The 27961-nt window shown below is 40.2% G+C and overlaps 1 protein-coding gene across 1 annotated transcript in view; it reads left to right on the top strand.

Moving 5' to 3' along the window:
• The window catches only part of EIF2B3 (eukaryotic translation initiation factor 2B subunit gamma), a 128876-nt gene that overhangs the window by 82400 nt on the left and 18515 nt on the right, over nucleotides 1-27961 (top strand). Inside the window, exons 6-10 of the mRNA XM_046661617.1 lie at nucleotides 5999-6088; nucleotides 19535-19662; nucleotides 20806-20996; nucleotides 23011-23088; nucleotides 23598-23746. Coding sequence (XP_046517573.1) covers nucleotides 5999-6088; nucleotides 19535-19662; nucleotides 20806-20996; nucleotides 23011-23088; nucleotides 23598-23746 — 636 coding nt within the window. The remainder of the gene's footprint in view (nucleotides 1-5998; nucleotides 6089-19534; nucleotides 19663-20805; nucleotides 20997-23010; nucleotides 23089-23597; nucleotides 23747-27961) is intronic.

Raw genomic sequence — 27961 nt, forward strand, 5'->3', positions numbered from 1 at the left:
GAACAACTTGAATTGATATTTGTATGCTTATGTTCATAGCAGTGTTATTCACAATAGCCAAAAGGTGGAAGCAACCCAAGTGTCCAGAGGCAGATGAATAGGTAAACAAAATATAGTATATACATACAATGGAATGTTATTTAGCCTTGAAAAGGAAGGAAATTTGGGGGCCAGCCCTATGGCCAAGTAGTTAAATTTCTACACACTCCGCTTTGGTGGTCCAGGTTTATGGGTTTGGATCCCACACACAGACCTACTCCATTCATCAGCCATGTTGTGGAGGCATCCCACATACAGAATAAAGAAAGAATGGTGCAATGTTAGCTCAGGGCTAATCTTCCTCAAGCCAAAAAAAAAAAAGAGGAGGATTGGCAACGGATGTTAGCTCGAGGCAAATCTTCCTCACCAAAAAAAAAGGAAGGAAATTTTGACACATGCTACAACATGGATGACCATTAAAGACATTATGCTAAGTGAAACAAACCAATGAAAAAGGGACAAATATTATATGATTCCTCTTATATGAGCTTCCTAGTGTAGTCAGATTCATAAAGAGATAAAGTAGAACGGTGGTTGCAAGGGGCTGGAGGGGAGAGGAAGTGGAGAATAAGTGTTGAATGGGTACAGAGTTTCAATTGAGGAAAATGAAAAAGTTCTGGAGATAGATATTGATGATGGTTGCACTACAATGTGAGTGTACTTAATGCCACAGAACTATACACTTGAAAATGGTTAAAATAGTTTTATGTTATGTATATTTTACTACAATTTTTTTTTAAAAAGAAAGGGATATGAGCAAGACATTCTCTTTGAAGATCTTTAAAAGGAAATTGCTTCCCTTGATAGACTATTAGCTACTGTTTATACTAACACTACCAATCATAATAACTGCCCTCAACAACCATAAAAATGACATATATATTGTGGCAGAGACCAGATCTGTCTTATTCATCTGTTTATCTGGCACAACACCTGTTACCATTACTAGGCTGTTAGTAAATGTTGTTGAATGCATTTTTGCATTCCTAAATGTTTGAATGCTTGTGGTAGATTCCTAAGTCTAATGACTCCCAGAAAGCATTTTTTCAGAAGGAATTTTCTCTTTCTCGTTAGATTGCATTATGTGCATCTGGAAAAGAACGGTTGAGAATAAAATCACAAGTACTTCATCTATACCATCTTTTCCATTGCTATTCTAGGAGACATCTCTTTCAGTATGATTTAAAATGGTTGGCAGGGGGCCGGCCCCGTGGCCGAGTGGTTAAGTTCCCACGCTCCGCTTCGGCGGCCTGGGATTTTGCCGGCTGGGATCCTGGGTGCGGACATGGCACTGCTGATCAGACCATGTTGAGGTGGTGTCCCACATGCCACAACTAGAAGGACCCACAACTAAAATATACAACTATTTACTGGGGGGATTTGGGGAGAAAAAGCAAAAAAACAAAAAAAGATTGGCAACACTTGTTAGCTCAGGTGTCAATCTTAAAAAATAAATAAATAAACAAATAAATAAATAAAATGGTTGGCAAAGGAAGAATTCCTGGGGAGGGAGACTCACACTGATCCTGGAAATGAATGCCCAGGATATGGCGAAGCAGGGTGAAAGAGCAGACAGAAGACCTAGAAGCCAAAATGAGAGGGGTGGAGGAAGGAGGGAAATACGATAGTTGCCTCTCTAGAGCAAAGTGGGACTCTGAGGCCAATGCCCTGCCCCTCCTTCACTTCACCCACAGCCAGACTGCAGGGCTGTCAGAAGCCAAAGGAACCTTGGCAGTCAGATATTCCAGAGAAGAGGTAAATTAAAGAATTTGGAGAGAACTTTGGATAAGATGAAATTGACAACAGAAATTCTGAACTCACAGGCTCAAGACTTTCTTGAAGATGCTTTAAAAGCCATTGATCTTTGTGGTTAAACAGTAAATGCTTAATCCTTGCATCTTTCCCAGTATGTATTTCATGTATACATTCCTTGTTTTTTCTAAAATAATATTATTGATAATTGTTAAGGGGCCGTCCCCATGACCAAGTGGTTGGTTTTGCTTGCTCCGCTCTGGCGGCCCAGGGTTTCACCGGTTCAGATCCGGGGCGCGGACATGGCACCGCTCATCAAGCCACGCTGAGGCAGCGTTCCACATGCCACAACTAGAAGGACCCACAACTGAAAATATACAACTGTGCACCGGGGGCACTTTGGGGAGAAAAAGGAAAAATAAAATCTTTAAAAAGTAATGATAATTGTTAAAATTATTTCACCTGTTAGTTTTATTCCTTGCTTTAAAAACTGGTATTCCTGTTTTTAAGATCATAAAAATATGCTATATTTCCCTCAAAATTTTAAACATTACAAATTCAAATTCTAAAATCTATGACTTACTCTTTTAAAAATAGGTCTACAGAAATACCCTGAAGATATTCTTTACGTTCCTGATGGCTTACCTTCTCCTAGGTTTCCTAGACTTTTTTATCTTTGTCCATTATCTGTTCTGCTTTTCTAAGATCTTTTCTTTTCTTCTCCACTCACTTTTTCTCTTTTTTAATAGCTCTTTTTTTAAAAAAAAAAAGATTTTATTATTTTTTTCCTTTTTCTCCCAAAGCCCCCCGGTACATAGTTGTATATTCTTCCTTGTGGGTTCTTCTAGTTGTGGCATGTGGGACGCTGCCTCAGCGTGGTCTGATGAACAGTGCCATGTCCGCGCCCAGGATTCAAACCAACGAAACACTGGGCCGCCTGCAGCGGAGCGCGCGAACTTAACCACTCGGCCACGGGGCTAGCCCCTTTAATAGCTCTTTTTAAAAGCATTTTTAAAATTATGCTTATGTTAGATGAAAGAATAAAAAACCTGTGGGAGTTTTTCAAAGATTTATAGACTTTGAAGATTAAATTTTTTATACCATTTCTCTGAGCTTTTATTTTTATTTTATCATTGAAAAGACTCCCACAGGTTTTTCATGTATATTATTTTTTATTGCATGGACTTTTTTATGATTGGAAAGTTGTTTTAAATTATCTTTTAAAACATAAAATTTAACTATTTCTTATTGATAATTACAATTATTTTTTATTAACGTCTTATTAAATTTCCATTTACCGATTCCCTCCTCTATTTTATACAAATCCAAAACATCTTCCTGGCCCAAGCAATCAGCCAGTTACTCAGATTTTACTGGTGCCTCTTTGAAATTTTTGGTTTTGTTTGTTTGTTTTCTTTTAAAACATCCTTATTTCTAATATCATTTACAAACAATAAAATGAAATAAGGAAACCACCTTTTTGACAAGTTAAATGCCATTAGTCTCCCAGTCCCAAGATTTATATTCACTACAAATTTCATCTGAAAGAAAAAAATCTCTGAATTACTCATCTGTGTCCCTTTGTTGTGTTCCAGATTTGTAACTAAATCTGTAGTCTTGAGTATACCACCAAAATTTTTGGAACATTTTTTCTTACAATGATTTTTGTTTTACCTACTTTATGGGATGAGAGTAAAAAGCTGAAGAAACATTTATAAACTATAAAATGCTAAATGAACTTTAATGACTTGTATGCTAGGGATTGATAACAGTTTAGAAAATGATTATTCAAACTTTTAAATTATTCCTTTCCTGATTGTGTAATACAAGTTGACCTCAGCTATAAAAATGAGAGTAATGTATCTACCTCATGAGGTATTTGTGAGGATTAAATAATATAGATAGAGTGTGTAGAATGATTCAAGGAGTTTGTAAACCAAGAGACTGAACAAGAGAGTGCAGCTTTCCAAATTGGTTAGATCAAGGGAGAGAATTATCAGGATGTGGACTTTGAAAGAAACCCAGGCACCACACAGTAACCACATTCACATTTGGAAAATTCTATTTCCTGAGGAATTTCTTAGAAGTCAAGAATCTCAGGGGCCTGCCGGTGGCCAAGTGGTTGGTTTCGCTTGCACTCCGCTTCAGTGGCTCAGGCTTTTGCTGGTTTGGATCCTGGGCACAGATGTAGCACTGCTCATGGGGTCATGCTGGTGGGGTGTCCCACGTGGCAGAACCAGGAGGACCTGCAGCTGGAATGTGCAACTATGTACTGAGGGGCTTTGGGGAGAAGAAGAAGGGAAAAAAACAGAATCTCAGGAAGTTAGGATTGGGAAGTACCTTCTACTTTTTTCTTCATCTCATTGTATACATTAATTGGCATGTCTGTGTGTGTGTGTGTGTGTGTGTGTGTGTGTGTCTTATGGGTGTGGGATCCCGTCTGACTCCTCTGTTGTTCTTTTGGAAGCATTTTGTTCTCCTTCTCCCAAAAGAGTGGAAGCCCAGGGTGGTTCACCGTAAGTTATTTGATAAATTATTTTTAGGATATCTAGGTGCCATGAGAATAATTTTCCTTAAAACTATGAGCCAGTCAAAGCAAAGTAACACAGAGTAAAAGAAAGATGGTAACCGGGAAGTTATCATTGGAATCTCCATTTTTCCACTCTACTCTTCCCCTCCCCTCCTCTCCCTCAGCTGTCTGTTTTTATTAAATAAAGTGACCTTGGACATAAATTATATGTATTGTATTTCTTAAGACCGAAACCAAAGATGGCATACTAAAATAGATAGCAACTAGGCAAATGCCTTAATTTGACCTAATTTGTTCCTTTCTTTGTTTGTTCAATAACTATTTATTAAACATTTTACTCTGTGTGAGGTACAATGCTAAGTGGTAAGGCTATGAAGATAAATCTCTGCCCTCAGGGAACTTTTAGTCTAGTGGGAGAGAGACAAGTAAATAGGCTGTTAACCTCCCATATGATAAGTTAGCTGGTAGAGGTGGGCACCAAGTGTTGTGGGAGCACAGACTTGGGTTGTCAGTGAAGGTTTCCTAGAGAAAGTGTATCTGGGGAAAGTCCTGATGAATAAATAAGAGTAGGGAGTTAGAGAGTATTTGTAGAATTTTACTTCATCATCTTTGAAAATGGAGTAATACAGTAGTCCCCCCTTGTCTGTGGGTGCCTAAAACCCCAGACAGTACTGAACCCTATGTATACTATGTTTTTTCCTATTCATACTTACCTATGATAAAGTTTAATTTATAAATTAGGCACAGTAAGAGATTAACAACAATAACTAACAATAAAATAAGATAATTATAACAATATACTATAATAAAAGCTACTGTAGATCTTAGCAACCTCAGCATACAATTTTTTCTTTCCTTATTAAGTCTAGAATTTTCACCTTTTCACTTAAAAGAAGCACTTTTCGGCTTCTCTTTGGCATATCCAAATTGCCAGCATCAGTAGTCTTGTGCTTCGGGGCTATTATTAAGTAAAATAATGATTACTTGAACACAAGCACTGCAGTACCACGACAGCCAATCTGATAACCTGGACACCTCCTGAGTGACTAATGGGCGGGTAGAGTGTACAGCATGGGATATGCTGGACAAAGGGATGATTCACTTTTCAGGGGAGACGGAGCAGGATGGCATGAGATTTCATCACTGCTCAGAACAGTGCGCAATTTAAAACTTATGAGTTGTTTATTTCTGGAATTTTCCACTGAATGTTTTCAGACCTCAGTTGATCACAGGTAACTGAAACCACAGAAAGTGAAACGGCAGATAAGGGGGACTACTATACAGGCCAAATCCTGGAGGAAAGCATGGCTAAAGTGTAGCCTGCCGGAAGTGGGGCAGTTGGAGCAGAAGCAAGAAAATGTTAGTTACAAGAATTGTGGGTAGGAATTTGTGATAGAATAGAAGAAAGTGGCTTATCAGTGATTTGATGGCTCACCAGTTTTGGTGTAATGTCTTTGGAAGCCTAAAAGCCTCATAAATTGTGCGATAGGGTTTCTCTAGGAGAAGCCCTTTTATGTGGTAGGATCAGAGCTGGTATCCACCATAGGGGTCTCCCCTGAGTGGGGTGGAGGCAGCATGGCTCTGACCCTCATAAACTTTCTAATGCCTACTACCTAGTAACAGGATAGAACCCATTTTACCCGATTGTGAGCCCCTTCTCTCTTATTCTTTTTGCAGGCACCCCAGAATACGTTTCCACACAGGCCTTGTGGACGCCCATCTTTATTGCTTGAAAAAATACGTTGTGGACTTCCTAATGGAAAATGAGTAAGTAAGAGGGAGGCAGAGTCAAAGCCACAGTGCTTAAACAAGCTACCTTGTGACTTAGTTAACAATTTTAAACCTTGATAATGTTAGATACCCAATTTATGTAAACAATGCAGTTGATTCTCACCTTTGTTTTAGGAATGGAATTATGTTCTCTTCATACTGTTATTTTGTCTGCACCAGAGTCCCCGGCTTGTATTTTGGAGGCCTGTGTTATGATAAAACAGCAAAATATTTTTGTAAAACTAATAGTAATACCTCTTTCTACACAGTTCCAGCCTCTTCTTACTTCCTTCTGCAAGGATGAGCTCCCCAGCTCCAGTGCTGTTTGTCTCTAAGCAGGTGTCGTGCCCCTAGGCAATTATCCTATAGATGAGCTCTCTTAGCAAAGGGACAGAGACCTAACCAAGGGGAGGGGGAAGAAAAAGAGCAAGTTTCCCTCCAATTTTGGGAACGATGTCCACCTCACTGAGTGAACCTTCATGAACGCAAAGAAACAAAATTTGGTACTTTTTCTGATTTTGCTTTGAGAACAGAACTGTGGATCTTAAATACTTCCCAGAGACTGTCTGACAGATCACAGGACTTTGGTTTCCAGGGAGAAAACCTCCTTTTGTGGTTAATCTCAAGGATTTTTGAGAGGAACAGCTAGGAAAAGATTTAATACCTGCGTAGTAAAGAAGAGGAGCAGCTCTTCTCCCTTGATGGCTGCTGGATAAGTTTCTGCCTTGAGTAGCACTGGTGGACTGGAAAGCAAGCAGGCTGTTACCACAGCAAGTTCCCTCAGACCAGCTGAGGAAGGGAGTCTGAGAACCTGAGTTTAAGTGCTAGCTCTACCCTTGGCTGATGGACTTGGATATATACAGAAATATTAAAGGGAATGGAAATTTTTCCTCTCTGCCTAGTATTGTATTTCTTGCAGCATCCCTTTTATTTCTTTTTCTTGCCTAATTGCTCTGGCTAGGATTTCCAGTACTATGTTGAACAAGAATGGTGAGAATGGGCATACTTGTCTTCTTCCTGTTCTCAAGAGGAGTGGCTTTCAATTTTTCACTGTTGAGTATGATGTTAGCTGTGGGTTTGTCATATATAGGTTTTATTATGTTGAGGTATTTTCCTTGTATACCCATTTTATTGAGAGTTTTTTTCATAAATGGATGCTGAATCTTGTCAAATGCTTTCTCTGCATCTGTTGAGATGATCATGTGATTTTTATTCTTCATTTTGTTAATGTGGTATATCACATTGGTTGATTTTCAGATGCTGAACTATCCTTGCATCCCTGGAATAAATCCCACTTGGTCATGGTGTATGATCCTTTTAATGTATTGTTGTAGTCAATTTGCTAATATTTTGTTGAGGATTTTTACATCTATATTCATCAGTAATATTGGCCTGTAATTTTTATTTGTCATTCTTGTCTGATTTTGGTATCAGGGTAGTGTTGGCCTCATAAAATGAGTTAGGAAGTGTTTGAGAAGGATAGGTTTTAGATCTTTATTTTTCTTTGTTTTTTTTTTGTGGGGTTTTTGATTACTCTTTCCATCTCCTTGCAAGTGATTGGTCTATTCAGATTGTCTCTTTCTTCTTGATTCAGTTTTGGAAGGCTGTATAATTTCAGAATTTACCCATTTCTTCTAGGTTATCCAGTTTGTTGGCATATAGCTTTTCACGGTATTCTCTTATAACCCTTTGTATTTCTGTGGTATTGATTGTAATTTCTCCTTTTTCACTTCTGATTTTATTTGTGTGAGGCCTCTCTTTTTTTCTTAGTAGGTCTAGCTAAAAGTTTGTCAATCTTGTTTATCTTTTCAAAGAACCAGCTTTTAGTTTCATTAATCCTTTTTGTTGTCTTTTTAGTCTCTATTTCATTTATTTCTACTCTGATTTTTATTATTTCCTTCCTTCTACTGATTTGGGGCATCATTTGTTCTTCTTTTTCTAGTCTTTTTATCTTTTTAACAAATGCCTCAATACCATTATCATACCTAAAAAAAAAACTAGCAATGCTCCCTTAATCATATCAAATAAGAGTATAGCTTTTAGTGTCTGCATGTCCAAGCAGTTTTGCACCAAAGCTAACCTCAGCCTGGTGCTGTAGCTCATTTGGCCACCACCAGTTAGCTGTTCCCACACTTGACAAGTGTAGAGCAGTGGTATATGCCTTGAGAACAAGCCTGAATTTGTGGCCAGAAGCTCTACCAAATGGGACTTTCCCGGAGCCTGCTGCAATAGAGAATGATAGAGAGCCTCAGCTCAAACTACCTCCCCATCTCAAGATCTTTTCAAGAGACCCTTATCTCTTTCTTCTCTTCCATCTACCCTTCACCTCTCAGAATTGTTGGGACTAATGGCATTATATTGAAAATTCATAAATTTCAATATATTAGGAAAAGTATAAAGGCACAGCAAGACAAATTAGAATGGTACTCAAAGGAGATTCTTACTCCTGGCTGGAATAGTGGAGGTCTTGTCTCAAAGTTGTGGGAGATAGGATTGAATAGGTTGGTGGGAGCAGCATGTAGAAGGCTTTGAAAGCTGAGCAGGGAGCTACAGATCTTTAAACAGAATAATTCTGTATGGAATGAGCAATGATACAGCCTGGCAGGGGAACATAGACCGTTCTGGATGGGAAAGAGACTCCTTCAAAGTAAGTAGAAGGTATTTTTAATAATTTGGTTATGAAATGATGACTTCTTCAGAGATGGAAAGGAAAAGTAAACCTAAGAGAGACAGCTTCAAGAAAGAACTGCTTTAGCAATCCTTTGTAATCTTCCACCTATGAAAATTAACATATTCTGCCCTCTTTTTTTAGTTGTTCACATGTTACTGTCTTCCACCCACTTTCTTTGAGATTAGATACCTGCATGGATTGGTAAGGCATTCAATACATGCTTGGTGAATGGGAGAAAAGGAGATATAGTAACAGTTCAGATAGCAGAAGTAATTTGGTGCATCCATAGTAAAAGAAGAGATGAGGATTTCTGCAGTTGACTAAGTGGAAGAGCAATAGCGAAAGCTGTGGAGAGAAGAATATCTGCACTCTCTTTGACAAGAGAAGTTTAGTAATGAGCTATGTGACCTTGGATAGGTGTCTACCTTCCTGTACCCTAGTTTCCTCATCTGAACGTTGGGATAATAATAGTACCTGACCCATATGGTTGTTGTGAAAAATGCTTAGTAAGGAGCTTAGAGCAGTAGTGGGTGCACAGTAAGAACTCAGATTAACGTTTAGCTCATCATTCTACTGTGTGTCAGGCACTGTATTGCCAGGTGGTAAAGATAAAAAGGGTGGAGTTTCTGTCTTCAAGTTGCCCAAAATTTAGGGAGAGAGGAACAGGTTAAACAAATTATTACAATAAAATGTGAGGAATAGTATTAGAATATAATAAAGGAGCATAATAGAAGCACAAGGGAATTTGGGGCGGTGATAGAAATGCTCTCTATCTTGATTTGGGATAGTGATTACAGTAGTATACATTTGACAAAACTCATCGAACAGTACATTTAAAATAGGTGCATTTTATTATATGTAAGTTACATTTCAAAAATTTGATTTTAAAAGTTTAAAAGAATGAATTGGACTTAGCACAATTTTTTTAAAACTCAAAGGAACAGATATTTCATAAATACCCAATATATTCTGATTGCTGTGTTGGGGACTGAAGATTCCAAGATGAATGCAAAGTCTTATATGCCATTGTCCCCTGTAACCTTGAGAAAATTATGAGACAAGAGAAAAAAAATGAGTTGGAGATCCCCAGTCTTAATAAATGGGGAGCGGGAACTTCAGGCAGCCAAAATGTTGTGACAACTATGCCTTAGAAAGATGCTCCAGCCACAGTGGGTGGGAGGGAGGGATTGAAAGGTTATTGGGCTGAACTAACATCAATTGTTCAGATTAACTTTAGTGGCAAAACCCATCACTGGGGCTGGCTCCATGGCTGAGTGCTTGGGTTCGCGCGCTCTGCTTCAGCGGCCCAGGGTTTCGCCGGTTCGAACCCTGGATGCAGACATGGCGCCATTCATCAGGCCATGGTGAGGCAGCGTCCCACATGCCACAACTAGAAGGACCCACAACTGAAAATACACAACTATGTACTGGGGGGCTTTGGGGAGAAAAAGGAAAAATAAAATCTATAAAAAAAAAAATAGCCATCACTGAAACTGAGCAGAATTCGTAACCTAAAGTACTTACTTGCTGTTTCAATATTGGTTTTTAGCTAACCTTCAGATCATCTCTCCACTGGTTTAATATAGCATCTACCTTGCTAGTTCTTTGCCTCCAAGCTCAACCCTTCAAATCTGTCCTCCAGAACTACCAAAGGTCTTTCTACGTTGCAAACCTGACCATGTCGTTACCTATTTGACCAGCTTTGCCAGGTCCCAAGCATTTTACCAGTTGAAGTACTAATGCCCCACAAAGTAAAGTCAGGAATTTGGGATAAGCAACCTGCTATAAGATCAGAGTCAGGGTGATAATTAAAGCCACATGTAAGATGAAGTTATAGACTAGCTGCAAAGCGGAGTAGAGATAAGAAGCAGATATGAGGGACCATGTAGTGCCATAAGAGATAGGCAGAAACCTTGGTTCCTTACTGTTCAGTTCAAGCATCCATATGACTTGGCGGTACTTGGTTTCCTGTCCTTGGGTGTCCTAGAGATTGCATGATGTATACTTTACTTAAATAACAGAACAAAATTAAGCCAAGAACATGTGGCCTATACACCTTCTAAACAGGGCCGTAATGTGGTGGCTGCATACTGACATCTAAAGATGCAGGTGCTGCCAAGATTAAACGAGGATCATCTCCTTTGAACTTTTTAGTTACATTTGTTTTGGTCTCTGGGTCTTCTGGAAATCACTGGCTGCTAGGTAAGGAACGAAGTTCCAGCAGCACATTGTATTGACTTAAAGTTAACTTAAAGATGAGTCCCCCAGTTGAGCTTTCCTATGCCATCAGAGGCCAGACTATGGTAAGAAAGATAACCTTTTTCAAGAAGACTTAAAGACTGGCATAATAGTTATAATTAAAGCACTCCTAGGAAGAAGCATCGTACGGAACTAAAAAATCTCAAACCAGAAGAAAAGATGTGTCTGGTTTGGTGAGGATTTAAAAATAATTTCCCCATAAGTATAATGCTTCATTAATGTCCTTTCCATCTTTCTTCCTTCTCTGACAATTCCTAAATATCCATTAAAACTTACCTGGATATTACTCCTGTGGGAAGCTTTCTCTCAGTTTTTTTCCCTTCATTTCCCCTTAGATTGGGTACCCTTGCTCTGTGCTTCCATAATATTTTGTGCTTTTCTCCATCAGGTATAATTAATCATTCTCTCTTCTGATCTTGTATAATCTTCAATTATTACATGCATCCTATTAAATTGTATTTGTATGTCTGTCTTTTCTACTTTTTTTAACTCCTTGAGAATGGAAATCTGTCTGATTCATTTTGCAAAACACAGTAGATGCTCAGTAAATATAAAGGCAACCAAACTGTCAACTTCATATGAGGTCATGGATTTACCTGTTTTGTTTCACTGTTATATATCCACTGTCTAGAACATGCCTGGCACATTTTGGGTGCTTAGTAAATTTGAATGAACAAAATATTTGTTGAACTGACCTAAGCCTGAGCAGTCTCTCCAGGCTGTAGGATCAGAACATGTTTTTATTTCTCAAGTGATATGCACCAACATTGAAAATTTATTCTTATAGAAGCTTTCAGTATTTTGCTAAGAAGGGAAAAAGGATATCGCAGAATACGGTATACCAAATATGTAGCTCTAAACTCAATACTTTTTAATCTAAAATAATTCCCTGTTTACTATTCCCAATTATATCTATTTTCTTTGAAGGCAAAAAAAAAAAAAAAAGCCTGAAAACAAAGCATAGAGTTAACTCAGCAATCACCTTTTCTTCCCAGTTACAGCTCTGCTGAGAGAAGAGGCAAGAAAACCCAAGCCTTTAGTATTCTGCTCAACAGACTTGAATTCCAAGCCCTATAAAAGTAGGTTTTCTCTTCTACTTCTTTCCTAGCTAATATTTTGAAGGACTGACTTGAAATGGAAGACATTTAGAGGATTTTAATTCTCTTTTGATTTGCTCACAAAGACAAAAAAGCCAGAATGCAAGAGTAGCCAAATTTTTCCATTTCCCATAGACATCATTTTTAGACTTTCTCTAGAAGCTTGTAGGCACAAGGAGGGCCTGATCTCAGATCAAGGCAAAATGTTAAAAATACCAGATTTTGGGGCCAGCCCGGTGGCGCAGCAGTTTAAGTGTGCACATTCCCCTTCTTGGTGGCCCGGGGTTCTCCGGTTCAGATCCCGGATGCAGACATGGCACCGCTTGGCAAAAAGCCATGCTGTGGTAGGCGTCCCACGTATAAAGTAGAGGAAGATGGGTATGGATGTTAGCTCAGGACCAGTCTTCCTCAGCAAAAAGAGGAGGATTGGCAGTAGTTAGCTCAGGGCTAATCTTCCTCAAAATAAATAAATAAAATTTAAAAAAATTTTAAAATGCCAGATTTAAGCAGAACTGATAATCATATGTTTTTTCAAATGTTGGCTTTTTAATACACATAATATTATTAAGACATATTTATATTAAATATTAATATTTATATTAATAATTAAATATTTAATTTAATATTATAATTAAATATTAAAATTAAATATTAAATATATTAGTGAACATATTTAGAGTTCATTACATTTCCAAATCAGGAAAGCTCTACTTTCTATGTCCAAAAATCAGAAAAAGAAATTATTTCCAGCTGTCTGACCTAGAGAGATGACATTCAGTGATTTACACATTCATTCATTCATTTATTCAAATAAATTATTTAACACTGACTACATGTTTATTGGTAGAGAAGCAGTAAGCAAAAAATTATAAATCCTGTGGAAAGTGCTGTGGCTGCAGTAAACACAGGATACTAGTTAATGTGGTATAGTGGAAAGAATCATGGGCATCTGGGATGGAGTAACTTTCATGTCTGCCAGTTATAAAAGCTGTATTAACCTTAAGCAAGATAATTAACCTTTCTAAATCTTGATTTCCTCATTTATAAAATAAGGACAGTAATACCTACCGTGAAGAGTGCTATAAGAATTTGAGATGGTATATATTAATTTCCTAGCATAGAACTCACACATGCTATGGATTCAGAACAGATACACAATTGTCGTTGCTATGAGAGTACAGAAGCCTACAAGCGTAATGAAAGGCTTCCAAGGAGAGATGATATTTGAGAGCTGCCGTACGGCTCAATGAATTTTCACAAAGTGAACACACCCTTGTAGCTAGTATTCAGGTCAAGAAACAGAACATTACCAGATTTCCAGAAACTCCCTTCATGCTACCTCCCAGGCCACTATCTTCAGCATTAAATACATTTAAGGAAATAAGATCACATTTGTACTTTGGAAAAATCATTGTGCCTACAGAGTAAGAGGATAGATTGAAAAAAGAAGAGACATGATCAGATTGTACTTTAGAAAGAGTATTCTGTGTTTAATGAAGGATAGATTTCAAGAGGTAAGACTGGAGGGAAAGAGACCAATTAAAAGCAGTTCAGGAATCCAAGCAAATGATGACAGTGGCTTGGACTAGGTGGTGGTGGTAGAGATAGGGTGAAGTTGACAGTTTTGAAAGAGATTTAGGGGATAGAATCAGCCATGTTTGGTGATTGATGGTGTGTGAGGAGTTAAAGGAAAAGTCAAGATGATTCCCAGATTTCTAGTGTGGTGACGAAATGAATCTTCATATCACTGAGCAAGATAACCAGTGTAGGTAGGGGGAGGTTTGGAGAAAGATAATGGGTTCAGCTTTAGACATTGAGTTTAAGGTACCTGTGTCATCTAAATGGAGGGGTCCATCAGGCAGTTGAAAATGTGAGATTAAAGTAAAGGAGAGAGGTCTTGGCTATGGGTCTACATTTGGGAATCAGCAGCAAAAAAGCCACCAAGTGATGACCTGTCTCAGGGAGACAAATAGTGTGAGAAAAATCTTAAGCAAAAAGAAAAATCCTGAGAAACACCAAAATTTTAGGGAAAACAGAGGGAGAGTTAGCAGAAATAGGAACAGATCAAGAGAGTGATCCCACAGAACGTAAGGGAAGAAGGCAAAAGGAATGACCTGTGGCTGTGAAATTTGGAAAATTCAAAAAATATAAAAAGAAAATATTACCCATAATTCTACTACTATGAGATAACTGTGAACATTTTAGTGTATTTCTTTCCATCGTTTTGTTTTTATATATACGTATACACACTTGAGATCGTGCTGTAAAAACAACTGCTTTCTTTATTCAGGATTATTTCATGAGCATTTTCCTTGTCATTAAAAAATTCTTTACAATCAGAGCTTGCCTATGTGATATTCTATTACACAGGTGTATTATTATTCTCCCATTGTTGGCTATTTGGTTGGTCTCTCTCTTTTATAAGTAACATTAAGAGGAATACCTTTTTTTCAGATCTCTTTTTATAATCTGATTATTTCATTCATTTATTCAGCAGATATTTGTTGAGCATTATGTATTTTCTTTACTATAGATTTATAGAAATAGAATTATAGAAATAGAATTACAGGTGAGAGATCTGAATATCTTCAAGACCTTTGCTATGTATTGCCAATTACGTTTCAGAAAAGATTTTACCAGTTTACACTCCGATTTCCATTGTGTCAGAGTAACTATCTCAAAGCACCCTTATTGGTAATGAGAATTATCTTAAATCTGCTAATTTGATTTGGGAGAGAAATTGCATCTTATTTTAATTTTTATCTCTTTAAAAACATTTTTATATTTTTTGAACATTTATATCTATTTATCTATTAAGGATATTAATCCTTTGTCCTATTTGCAGCAGTTATTTTCTCTTTTTAATTTGGTGCAGTTGTTTGTTTACAGTTAGTCATCAAATGTGTTGTTCTCCTTTGAGCTTTCTTCTTTGTTGGGTTGTTGTTAGTGCCTTCCAGTCGATTCTGACGTTTAGCGACCCTGTGTTCAGCAAAGCAGAACCCTGCCTCGTCTTTTTTGTACCATCCTCTCATTTTCTGCACTATATCAGACAATGCTTCGCTGCTGTTCATAGGGTTTTCGTGGCCAATTTTTTCTGAAGTGGGTAGCCAGGTCCTTCTTCCTAGTCTGGAAGCTCTGCTAAAACCTGTCCACCATGGGTGGCCTTGCTAGTGTTTGAAATACCAGTAGCATAGCTTTCAGCATTACAGCAACACACAGCCACCACAGTATGACAAACAACAGACAACGGGTGGTGTGGTTCCTTGACCGGAAATGAACCCTGGCCATGGCAGTGAGAGTGCTGAATCTTGACCACTAAACCACCAGGGCTGGCTTCTTATTTCTTAGGAGCTTCTAATTTCATGAGATGAGGCAGGTGTTTCTGGGAAGGCTATGTATAAGAGGAAGGGAGAAAGTGAGGTTGCCCAGGCCCAGTGCACTAGTTTCAGCTGCTGGTCTTCAGCCCCAGGGTCAGGATGTTCACAGCAGCCTGTCCCACTTCTTGGCATGGCTTTGAGCTGCCTCTACTTTAACTAGGAAACAGGAAGAGTAGTTTTGTCTTCCATCCAACTGCATTATAGGAATTGACCTGATGTTGAGTGCCAGTAGAGGCAGATGGGACCTGGCAGGACTGCTTCATGTACCGTCTCCTGATTGCTCTCTGATGTCCTTAAAGGGCTCTCCCTGAAGGGGCTGTGTGCCAAGGCATGTTTGCTTGCCTCTTCCAGTGACAGTTCTGTTTGGCCCATAATATAAATATCATGGCTCTGAAATCCCCCAGCTGTCCGTGCTTTGTCATTTCTTCAAAGGGAACTGACTTGTTTTCCACCAGAGGGGGCCAAGGAACATTTGCTACCCATACTGGTTTGGCGCTTTAAGAGGAGAAAAAAAGAGCTAAGAGTAAGTGTTGTTTCATTCTTTATATTCGTATGGAAATTTTTAATCTCCATTGAAGAGTCAGGAGAAAAATCACATTGAAATTCAATGCAAGAGCTTCATCTTACATAGAATTTTTCAAAGATGTTTGACTTGATCCTTTAAAAATGACAAAAATCATGAACTGTGTAGCTCCAGGGTTCATAATTTTGCTTACCCTCCTCAGCCTCCGCCTCTTCCTACCTATACTCTTGTGTGGTCCTGTGTCAGCCTGCAGACTTCTTTGAATGGGGGCCAGTGGGAGGGGGCGGGCAGGGGGAAAGTCTGCAGCAGTGGTCAGGTTTATGGGGCTGCTTATACATTAAGCCCTCTCTCAGGCCACATGACCTCATCTCTCAGAGTCTTGTAACTGGTCTCCCTGTCTTCAGTTCCAGGCCTCCTCCTTCATTCTCATTTCTCCAGGCATGTTTCCATTGCTCCTTGAATTACCTTACTAAGACATAAAACTGATCGTGTTACTCCCTTGCTTAAAAACTACCACTGGCTTCTCAGTTCAGCCTTTATACACTGCCACAGAAAGCTTCCATGATCTAGCTTCCTTGCCTACCTAATCAGCCTCATCTCCTACCCTTCTCCTTAAATCCATAATGAGGCTACTGTCCACTGGATTATGAATTCTTTGAAGTCAGGCACAGTATGTTTCCAAGGCTTAGCACAGTAACTAGCATATTAATAAATGCTTGGTAAATGCTAAATAAATTAATTAGTGATTTAAAATTCCAACATGGTCACAGTGTGAGAGAGAAAACAAAATCGTGTGCTAGTCTCTGACCCCTCTATGCTTTCATTCCCTTTGCTTAGAATAAATCAAAAGCATAATCACTGTGCTAAAGATCAGATCCTTTCCCCTGTAATAGATTCCTGGTCATTTAGATCCAATATCCTGTCTTGATACCCATCAGGAAACACCATGCCTCCTGGGACCCAAAAAGTCCAGGTGAAGGAGAACTCCAAAGTTCTTGGCCAAGGTTATTTACTGCTTGTGTCTGAGTGATGTAAAAATAGTGCAGGAATTTTTTTGCCTTCTGCAAGTTCTTCTTCACTTTGATATTTGATCTGATTTTCTGTAAATGTTGTCCTAGACTGATCTGATTGCATGAAAGTAAATTGAAGTTAACTTTGTTGTAAAAATTCTTTGATAGGCATTGATAAACAAGTACAACTGTTGTAATGTGAGGGAGCCCACTCTTAAGTAGGTGAGAGGGTGAAGTCTGCATGGGAAGTACCTAGTTGTTAGAAAGGATTTTAAATTTGCAGAGTCTGAACCAAACCAGAAGAGTACTTTTTCACCCCACAAAATTGGGGTCCACTTGCCCAATGCGCACAAGCCAATTAATTATGGCATCACCCTTTGGGAAAAGAGATCAGCTTTATTGTGCAAGATCCATCTGCAGGAAGAATGGGGGCGTGTACCCTCAGATCTGTCTCTCTCATTCACGATTTGGGGCAAAATTTAAGAGGTTAGGGAGAATGGGCCGGCACGGGGAAATTCTGGCAGGACCGATTTCGATAGATGGGCTTCAAGCATTTATGGTAAGGTTTTAAACATTTCTGACAGTGTTCTAAACGTTTTTGATGAGGTTCTAAAGTTTTATGATAGGATTCTAAACGTTTTTGATGAGGTGGAGAAGGAGTTTTAACACCAGATCTTCCTGAATGAGGGACCCCTCGCTTGTGGTAAGAGTCCAACTTTCAAGTTCCGGTCATGTTCTGGTCCTTGGGTTCCATGGGAAGGAGGATCTTTGGTTCCGTTGTCATTTCAGGTCAAGATTTCTTCTTTTGCACATGCCCTGACTACGTGAATTTGAAGATTTTCTGAAAGGCAATTCTTAATCACTCTGTTGATAACAGATGGGGTCAGTTCACCTGGTCCTGGAGGACCCACAGTTACAGTGGTATTATAGAAGCTAAGAAAAAATAAGAGACAGCAAACTTAAGAACGGCCTAAAATGGTAAAATTTTATAATTTGCATAAAGAAGAAAAGAATCACCCGTAATTCCTTTACTGTGAGGTAGTATAGAGTAGAAATCGTGTATACAGTCTTTCTGTAACACAGCTGTTAGTATTAGAAAATTAAAAATATATAATTCATCACCATAATAGATTGAAGGAGAAAATATATGATGAGCTCCATACATGAAAAAAAAAATTTTTTAGTAAAATTTAATACCCATTCATTGATGAAAGTTCTTAGCAAGTTAGGAATAAAAGAGAACTTCCTTAACCTGATAAAGGGTATTACAAAAAACGTACAACATATGCCAATTACTGCCTATAAAGTGTGAAACCCAATATCTACACATAGAAGACAATCAATAAATGTTAGCTTTGATGATGAAAAAAAAAAGCTACAACAATCATCAGTCTAAATGATAAAATATTAGAAGAATTTCCTTTAAAATCAAGAACAAGTAAGAATGACTACTATCAGTGCGTCTATTCAGCATTGTATTGGAAGTCTTAGCCAGTATGGTAAGACGATGAAAATTATAAATAAAAGATACAGGAATTGGAAAGAAAGAGGGAAAATGGTTGTTTTAATAGTTGATATGATTGTCAGAATCTACAGATAAATTACTAGAATAAGATTGTTTTGCAAGGCAATTGGCCACGAGATCAAAATAGAGTAAATTGAATTTCTCATAAATCAGCAAGAAGAAGAAGAAAATAATGTTTAAAGGACACCATTTATAATTCCAACAAAAAATAGGATTCTTAGGATTAATCTAACAGAAGATATGCAAGGCCTTTATGGAGAAAACTTAAGTTTTTGAAACAACTTTTTTCAAAAGACCAGAGCATTCTGCATTCCGGTGGGTTATTGCCAGTTAGGAGTCAAGGCACCATGTTAAAATACACACACACACACACACACACGCACACACACCCCAAACAAAACGTGCACATGTACACCATGTAGAGGGACTTTGTGAAAGACTATTTTCTACGTAAACCAGGGGAAGAGATTCTCAGATTCAGTACACTACCCTCCCCCTCCAGCCTGAGGCTAATAGAAGACTTAGATCCTCTGCTTCTCCAGAACTGCCAAGTCCATTCCACTTGTTTTTTTTTTAAGATTAGCACCTGAGCTAACATCTATTGCCAGTCTTTTGTTTGGTTTAATTTTTTATTTTCCTTCTTCTTCTTCTCCCCAAAGCCCCCCCCGTACATAGTTGTATACTCTAGTTGTGAGTGCCTCTGGCTGTGCTATATGAGACGCTGCCTCAGCATGGCCTGGTGAGCAGTGCCATGTCCACGCCCAGGAACCAAACGGGCAAAACCCTGGACTGCTGAAGCAGAGCGCACAATCCTAACAACTCAGCCACGGGGCCAGCGCCTGCGTTCCACTTTTGATCTCTTTCAGTCCCAAGGTGGCATGACTAGAAGGAATTTGGCTTTTCATTGCCTGCACAGAATTGTCAATCCCAGTAGGATCCAGTTAGTTAGATTTCTCATATTTGACCACTCTTTCTTCCTAGGTCAATCACTTCCATCCGGAGTGAACTGATTCCATACCTAGTAAGAAAGCAGTTCTCCTCAGCTTCCTCACAACAAGGACAAGAAGAAAAAGAGGAAGATCTAAAGAAAAAGGAGCTGAAGTCCTTAGGTCTGTGCTTGGGTTGGTGCAGTAAGAAGGGTAGGGGTAGCAGCACCTTTGAAGAGAGTGGCTGGGCTGCTTAGTCCAGCCCAACATACTTGTCTCAAGGCAGTAGACTCTTGTCTAGACACCAGGCAGTATAGGCTAGCTGATGCCACTCCCTGAGCTCTGGGTAAGCTTACTCAAGCAGATTCTGTCACCATGCTCTTCAGGGATAGGCTAATCGTGCTTCAGGTCCATTCTCTGGTTCACACCTCTGGTTTAGCTATGTTCTGCACTAGACCATTTTACTTTAAACTCTGCCCACCATTTCTCAGTTGGTGCTCACCTTGTCCTCTAGGCTCTGGGCAACTCCTCTCCTGACTAAACTCAGCCTCTTGTGTCAAGGGAAGAAATATGAAAGAGTAGACAATTGCAGTCCAACCAGAGGCCAACCAGACTGTCTCCTTTCCAGGATGTAGGGGTGAGGGCTGTCTTGTTTGCTCTCATATCCCTGCCTAGTGCCTGACCCAGTCCTGAGCTCATACTAGATGTTCCAAAAAAATATTTATCAAATGAATAAACGGAGACAGAATAGCATGATGATTAAGATTGCAGGACTTGACATCAGACAGATCTGGGTTTGAAATCTGCCTCTGCCTCCTATTAGCTCTGTGACCTGGGGCAGGTTACTCATTCTTCTGAGCCCCAGTTTTCTTGTCATAAAATAAAAAATCTCAAATGATTATTGCAAGATTTCAGAAACTAGACCCAGGTACTCTGGAGCCAAGTCCTGGGCTATTTCTGTCATAGCACAACCGCCAGATATGGTAATAGGGGCTAGCACAACAAAACCAACATGGCTGGCCACTAAAGCCTGGACACTTGCTTGTATGCCCTTGTTGTACTTGATTATTAGTCAAACTTGCTTATAGGACCTCTTTTTAAACATTTTTGTATTGTACAATATTTCAAACATACAGGAAAGCACATTGCCTCTTTTAATTTGACTTAGTCTTTCAGGTTTTAGTGGGATTTACCCAGGGTCCATGTTGCACGGGTGAGTTCAGAGCAAGAGGTGTGAGCTGTACCCTCTTTCAAAACTTGACTGAGTATGTACCCCCTGTCATCTCTCTCTCATTCACTTGCTCGGATTGGGTTTCTGTTCTGAAGATATTTACAGTTTTATAAAAGAAGCCAATACACTGACCTTTGCTCCCTATGATGTCTGCTGGAATGCCTGTCGAGAAGACAGACGGGAAGACTTGTCTAGATCACAGGTGCGCTGCTATGTCCATATCATGAAAGAGGGGCTCTGCTCTCGAGTGAGCACCCTGGGACTCTACATGGAAGCAAATAGACAGGTGAGAGGATGGGTTTAGAGGAGAAATCTTGGGAGTCCCTGCCTCAGAAACAGATTGAGCCTTTTGTCTTATTTCTTCATTAGGTACACAGTGACTTGTTCAGAATCCCTCTCATTCCCAAGGTTGAGCAAGACCTGGCATGTCAAGGGAACCATTGGGGTATGCAAGTACAGCAAAAAGGGAAGCAGCGGGCCTGGTCCATAGAGGCAGAGCCTCTGTGGCTCCAAGGAAAGACTAAGATCTCCAGGAAGGCTAACTTCTGGCCTGTAGGTTCAGCAGCTTTCTCCTATTCTGCTCAGCCTAGGGATATGTACAGTGCTTCATAAACAAGCAGATAAGTACTGTGTAATCATTAATGTGGTATGGTAAACATAGGCACACAGAGTAGGCTTTCCTAAGAAGGTAAAGGAACAGAGTGTAGAATAGCCAGATGGCAAAGCCTCAAGGAAGGAATGTCTGAGAGAGAAGTATCTGGAAACAGCATCAGAGAGTGAGGAATCTTGCTAACTCCTCCTTTTAACCCTGAGGTTTGTGAAGTATAGAGAATGAGTAGCTTCTCTATTGAAGGATAGCAGTACCCTAAAAGATCAGCCATGTTTTAGTTAAGGCAAGGGGTGCAGAGGGGGACAGTGAAGGGGCTGAGAGTGTAGCAGGCACAGGATGAAGGTTTTAGGAGGGAAGGATGATGAGATCGTGAAAAGGAAACACAGACCAGCAAAGGGTTGAGATGAGAATAGGAAAAGATAGACAGTGAGGGAACTACATTGGGGTGACAGTCAAGGACAATGGAGATGAGGTGATGAAAAGATTAGCTGTTGGCATGGTTCCTGGTAGAACTCTGTGAAAACTGTCATTGCAGGTGCATGTTTGGGTGAGGGAGGAGTAAGTAGAGTGATAAAAGATTGTTGAAAATTGGGATTGGGATTGAGTCCCTGAAGAAAATCTGACTCAAGAGTCTTCGGAACCCACACCATATAGTGGGTATAGCCCCAATCCCAGTTCTCAAGCTGGCCCCAACCTGGATTGGTTATAGATCCAAAGGAATGCCAGCCGAAGAGTTTATGAGGAGTCACAACCAGTCCCACGTTTACCAAGGGCAGTCCTGGGTAAAGTTAGCTCCACCTTAGGGTCAGAGCTATTAGAAAGCTTCCTTAATTTGACTTTTATTTCTCTTTCTTCAAGTCTAGACTAGAGTATCTCAGACTAGTCTGAAAGCAGGTCCATGAATAGCCAGAGACTAGAGAAGTATCTGAAGTGCCAGCAAGGGCTGTATAGCAGACAGGCCTGAAGGACCTTGGTTGGAGTGTAATAGAGGAGATCTCAGGGATAGAGGCTGAGGGATTAGCCTTCTTATTGCCAGTGTAGCCAGTCTTGGCAAGGCCTCCCTCAGCTGGTGTGGCCACCACACACAGTGCTTTGACCAGCATTCTGCCCATGCCGGAGAATCACAGATAGGCACGCTGTCTGTGCCCTCCTGATGAGTATGGAGCTAAAACTACTCCATACTCGTAACCTTTTCAGTCTTCTCATACTGGAGAGAGAATAGTGCGAACTTCCCCTTCCACTTTCTTTTTGGCTGGTGAAGAACATAGAAGTCTTCTCAGAGTCTGTCCTGATTGTGGAATTTGTCTAACATTGCTCCCATCCTCACCTCATGCATGGCCACAGTGGTCCAGGAGGTGAGCAGGAAACTAGGATGACTATGGTCAGGACTCATGATGCTCCTTGCCCTCATTAGGCCTCCTCTCCCAAGTGCTGCCTCCCAGCTGAGAGACGTGGCATTACTTTCATGGAGGAGACTGTCAGCTTAGGAAACTGAGGATAAGACCATATAGAAGCTGCTGCATAAACAGTCCTTGTCCTAAGGGAAATGCAGCAGCCTCTGCTCTGCCTCACCCAGACAGGAAGCTGTAACTGAAAACTGCCCCCATCTCTGACTGGGCACTGGGTTCTCCCCAAGGTGCTTTCAGGTGTTTTCTGGTCTTACTTTAGTAACCAAACTTCTTTCCTCAAGGTGCCCAAATTGCTACCTGTTCTTTGTCCAGAAGAATCACTGATCCATTCATCAGCCCAGATTGTCAGCAAACACCTGGTAAGTGCTAGCATGGGCAGGGCAGACACTGGACACTGGGTACATTGAGGCTTGTCCTTGAGAAGCTGAATTGGCTCTTAAATCCTGAACTTAGCCCCAGGGAAATCCCAACTGGGTTCTGATTATAAAATCTCACCTTGTAGCCCAGGCTAGACTCAAAAAGACTGCCTGGACAGATGCTGACCCCAGCCACACGAACTCTGTAAGGAAGGTCCATTAAAGTCTTGGGACTCAGACACAGGAGTGTTCCATCTCTGTCCCTCTTCTTACCCTGATTTGGGCACTGTCTTTGAGAGAACACTTCTGTACACACAAATGCATGAGTGTGTAAGTTTGAGTTGGTCTCAGAGGCATTCTGTGACCTTGTGGCCCTGAGAAATACTGATTATGGTCCCTCTTTCTGAATTGTCTCTAGGGAGAGATTCCATTAGTCCCCAGCTCAAGGGATTTGGGGAGTTGGTTTGCAAGTGGTTGAGATGGATGGACAAGGTTTTATTTGCCTTTTGCAGGTTGGAGTTGACAGCCTCATCGGGCCAGATACACAGGTTGGAGAGAAGTCATCCATTAAGCACTCAGTCATTGGTTCATCCTGTGTCATAAGAGATAGAGTGACTATCACCAATTGCCTTCTCATGAACACAGTCACCGTGGAAGAAGGGTATGTTTTCTCTTGTGCATACTTGAGGAAAGTCCCCTGGTACACCTAGGAGTCTTTTGGGGCCAGTCTAACCTAGGAAAGGGTTCAGCTTGGGGAGGGGAGGAAAGGGAAAAGGATGAAGGAAGGAATAGTGCCTAGGCCCTTTGAGGCCTTGGTTGTTGCTCCATAGTGACATGGTCTCTGAAAGCATTTCCAGTGGCTTTCTCACTTAGGACAAATGTGGTCCTGGGAGAAGCTGCCTTTTCTTCCTTTGATATCCTACTTGATAGAATGGCCACAGCAGTGAGCCACTGGCAGTGCTGCAATGACACTGTGCCAATGTCTAAGGTTCGCCTTCTCCTATCTCGGTACCCCAGAGAAGCCCTGAAAAAATCAGAGGCCTAGCAGGAGTGGACGTATAAGCCATGCACTGTTTTTGAGAGAGAGCATCTCTGTTACAAGTTATACGGAATCTTCCCATTTTGAGACACTTTAGAATGTCCTAAATCTTGGTTTAGGAGGAGCCTGATCTTGGAGTAAGAAGGCTTGAATGATGTTCAATAAGATTCTTCCCCTGTGTGTACCTCAGATTTTTCCATATATAAAATGCAAGTGTAGGTGGTGGCAGAGAGGAAGGATATTACCAAATCAGTGGGTTTCAGACTTTTTAGAAGGGGAACTTTTTCTTAAGATAAATCTTATGCAGAAACTCAATATTTAAAACTGATAAAAGTGAGTTGTTTGGAATATAGTGGGGAGGGGGCATCTGTCCTTGCTCCAGGATGTGAAGCAGGTCTATAAAACAGATTGTGAAAACCATTAGATTGGATCAGCCTGAGAGTGATTCTAGCTCTGACACCTGTTGATTTCTCTGTCCAAGAAATGATAGGAGAGAAGGAGAGGGGAAGACTGCAAGGCCAAGGAAAGCTGAACACCCTCTCACAGCTGCCAGTAAAGAGTTGGGGGAAGCACTTTAGGGAGAGGAGCTGCATAGGGATAGAGCTAAAGGTTAAGCTTTTGCTCTTTAGGAAGAGTGACTGATGGAAGGCAATAGACAGGATTGAGGCAGGAGGTACCAATAATAAAAACCAGGAAAGTTGGGGACCACAGGAATTTGGGCCACTAAGATCTGTCCTTCCCCAAGCCCACTTCCTGACTTGATTCCCAGAACCCTGGTAACCAGGCCTAAAGCCTTCAGTTAGGAGTTTGGAAGGATTTTCTCTAGAGCATCTGACCAGTCCAAGAAGAAAAACCTACATTTATTTACATCAGGGATTTCTAACAGCCCTGTCAAATCACCCTGTAGTGAAAATTATGGATGACAAATTCCATTCATGTGCTTAGAACTTCTAATCGGCTTTTTTAGAATCCTCTCCTAAATATGAACAGAGAATCAAAGATTACCAGGAATCTAAAGAAGGCCTCTATCATGAAAGATAGAGGCCAAATCAAACAAATAGGAAAACACAGCTTAGAAGAAACAGAGACTTTGCAGGGGGAGAAAAATAGTTTCAAACAACCTGTCATTTCAAAAAACAAAAAAAGAACTCAAAATTAAAAATATGGTAACAAAAAGGAAAACCTCAATAGAAGAATTGCGAGATAAATTTGAAGTTTCCCAGGAAGTAGAGCAAAAAGATGAAGAGATGGAACATAGAAAAGATAAGGAAATGAGAGGACCAGTCTGAAATGTCCAACATCTGAATAGGAGTTCCATAAAAAGACAGTTGAGAAATCAGAGGAGGAAATTATTTAAGAAGTAATATAAGAAAATGTTCCAGAACTGAAAGATAATGAATTTACAGAATGAAAGGGCCTACTAAGTGCCCAGCACAATGGGTAAAAATAAACCCACGTCTTTTGGAAATTTCAGAACACTGGAGACAAAGCATGCTACAAACTTAAAAAGAAAAAATAATAGGTCATATACAACTAATCAGGAACCAAAATGGCTTTGGACTTATCAATAGCAACAATAGAAACTAGAAGATAATAGAACAATGCTTTCAAAATTCTGAAGGAAAATTAATTTCAACCTAGAATTCTATACTGAAGCAAAGTGTTAATCAAGGGTGACAATAGGATAGACATTTTCAGTCATGAAAAGTCTCAAAAACTTCTCTAGAAGATGTGTTCCATCAAAATGAAGAGTAAACCAAAAAGAGGTGGATAAGAAATAAGAGATCCAACTCAGAAAGAGACAAAAAGAGTCCATAGGATGATAGTGACAGCAGATCCAAGGATGACAGCTATGCATGAAGCATTAAGGGAGGAGTTAGCCCAGAGTGCAATCCAGGAAAGACTTCAGGAAGATGAAACTGATAAAGTACCAGATACATATAAACATCTTGAAAGATTTAGACAATTGGCTAAAAGTTGGGGTTGAATTGGTAATAACAGAGAACACTAACAAAAACAAAACAGTTATTGGGGCCCGATGGCAGAGTGGTTAAGTTTGCATCCTCTGCTTCGGCGGCCCAGGGTTTTGCCAGTTTGGATCCTAGGCGCAGACCTATCACCACTCATCAGGCCATGCTGAGGCAGCATCCCACATAGCACAACCAGAAGGACTTGCAAGTAGAATATACAACTATGTACTAGGGGGGCGTTGGGGAGGAGAAGAAGAAGAAGAAAAACAGTTTTTAACGCTGTGAAAAAAGTTGTACAAGAAAGGAAAAGTCATCGTAGTTTGCTGTGTGGCTCAACTATGAAATAGAATTTATTTAAACACGGACTATTGACCAAAAGTATGCTGTAACTGTATTGAAAGGATGTGGGATAGGAAGGGAAAGAGGGGGCCAGCCCTGTGGCGCAGCAGTTAAGTTCGCATGTTCTGCTTTGGCGGCCCAGGGTTTGCCAGTTCAGATCCTGGATGTGGACATGGCACCGCTTGGCAAAAGCCATGCTGTGGTAGGCGTCCCACATATAAAGTGGAGGAAGATGGGCACAGATGTTAGCTCAGGGCCAGTCTTCCTCAGCAAAAAGAGGAGGATTAGCAGCAGATGTTAGCTCAGGGCTAATCGTCCTCAAAAAAAAAAAAAAGGAGAAAGAGGAAGCAGGGAAAGAAAGGAGAGCTAAATTCTCATCTTCCATTATGGGAAGTCTGTTGATGATGCCCAAAACTGAAAAATCAAGAAGTAGTAATGTTATTATCTAGAGATATGGAAGTAAATACTGAAATACTCAGCAAAAAGAAGTCAGAGTTATCTCTGTGAAGAGGGAAATGACTGGCGGGAACAGAGGGCTACTGTTTTTCATAATAAAACCTGCAGAATGATTTACTTTAAACTACGTGCATATAGTAACTTTTTGTGTGTGTGAGGAAGATTGTCCCTGAGCTAACATCTGTGCCAGTCTTCCTCTATTTTGTGTGTGGGACGCTGCCACAGCATGGCTTGACAAGTAGTATGTAGGTCTGCACCAGGGATCCAAACCCACAAACCCCCAGCAAGCGGAGCATGCAAACTTAACAACTATACCACCAGGCCGGCCTCCATGCGTGTATAACTTTAGTTACCCCCCCAAAAAAGCCAGAATCTTGTGGTACACTGCTACCAGGGTTGTTAACAAGCAGCCCTCCAAAGGAAGAAATAAATGCCCTGATTTATAACGTTTGCCAATTTCCGTGGTGTAAATTCTCCCACTATGGCCGATGATACCAGCAAACGGTGAATTGGGAAGAGACGCTAACAATTGGCTCTTTTATGAACAAGTTGGCTCCAGCACACACTGATGATAGAGACCTGTCTCAAGTATTTTACTCATTCATCAAACACTTAAGGACTCACTCTTTGCTGAAGACTGTGCTCAGCAACTGAAGACATAAAACTGCACAAGGCTCAGTCTCTTCCCTCAAGGAACTCATAAGCTATCTGCAGTAAGAGTTACAGGTACTGTAGTAGAAATCTGTATGGTCACAAAGGAGGAAAGGGTCAGGAAAGACTTAATTGAGGAAATGAATCTTGAGCTGGATCTTGAAAAATGAGTAGGGCCAGCTGGGCTGGAGAAAGGAATGTTCTAGATACATCAAGAGTATGAAGTGTGAGAGAGCATGTTTTATTCCAGAAACAACTCCTCATTTTGATCTTAGCCCAGATTTCACCACTTAAGAAGAGGCTGCGCTGACTGCCCTGCCAGAAGTAGTCTGTCCCGATACTCTCCATTACATCAACCTGTTTTAATTTCCTTTGTAGCCTTATCACTATCTGGCCTTATCTTGTTTACTTCTCTTTTACA

The sequence above is a fragment of the Equus quagga genome, chromosome 5 (assembly GCF_021613505.1).
Source record: "Equus quagga isolate Etosha38 chromosome 5, UCLA_HA_Equagga_1.0, whole genome shotgun sequence".
Lineage (NCBI taxonomy): Eukaryota > Metazoa > Chordata > Mammalia > Perissodactyla > Equidae > Equus > Equus quagga.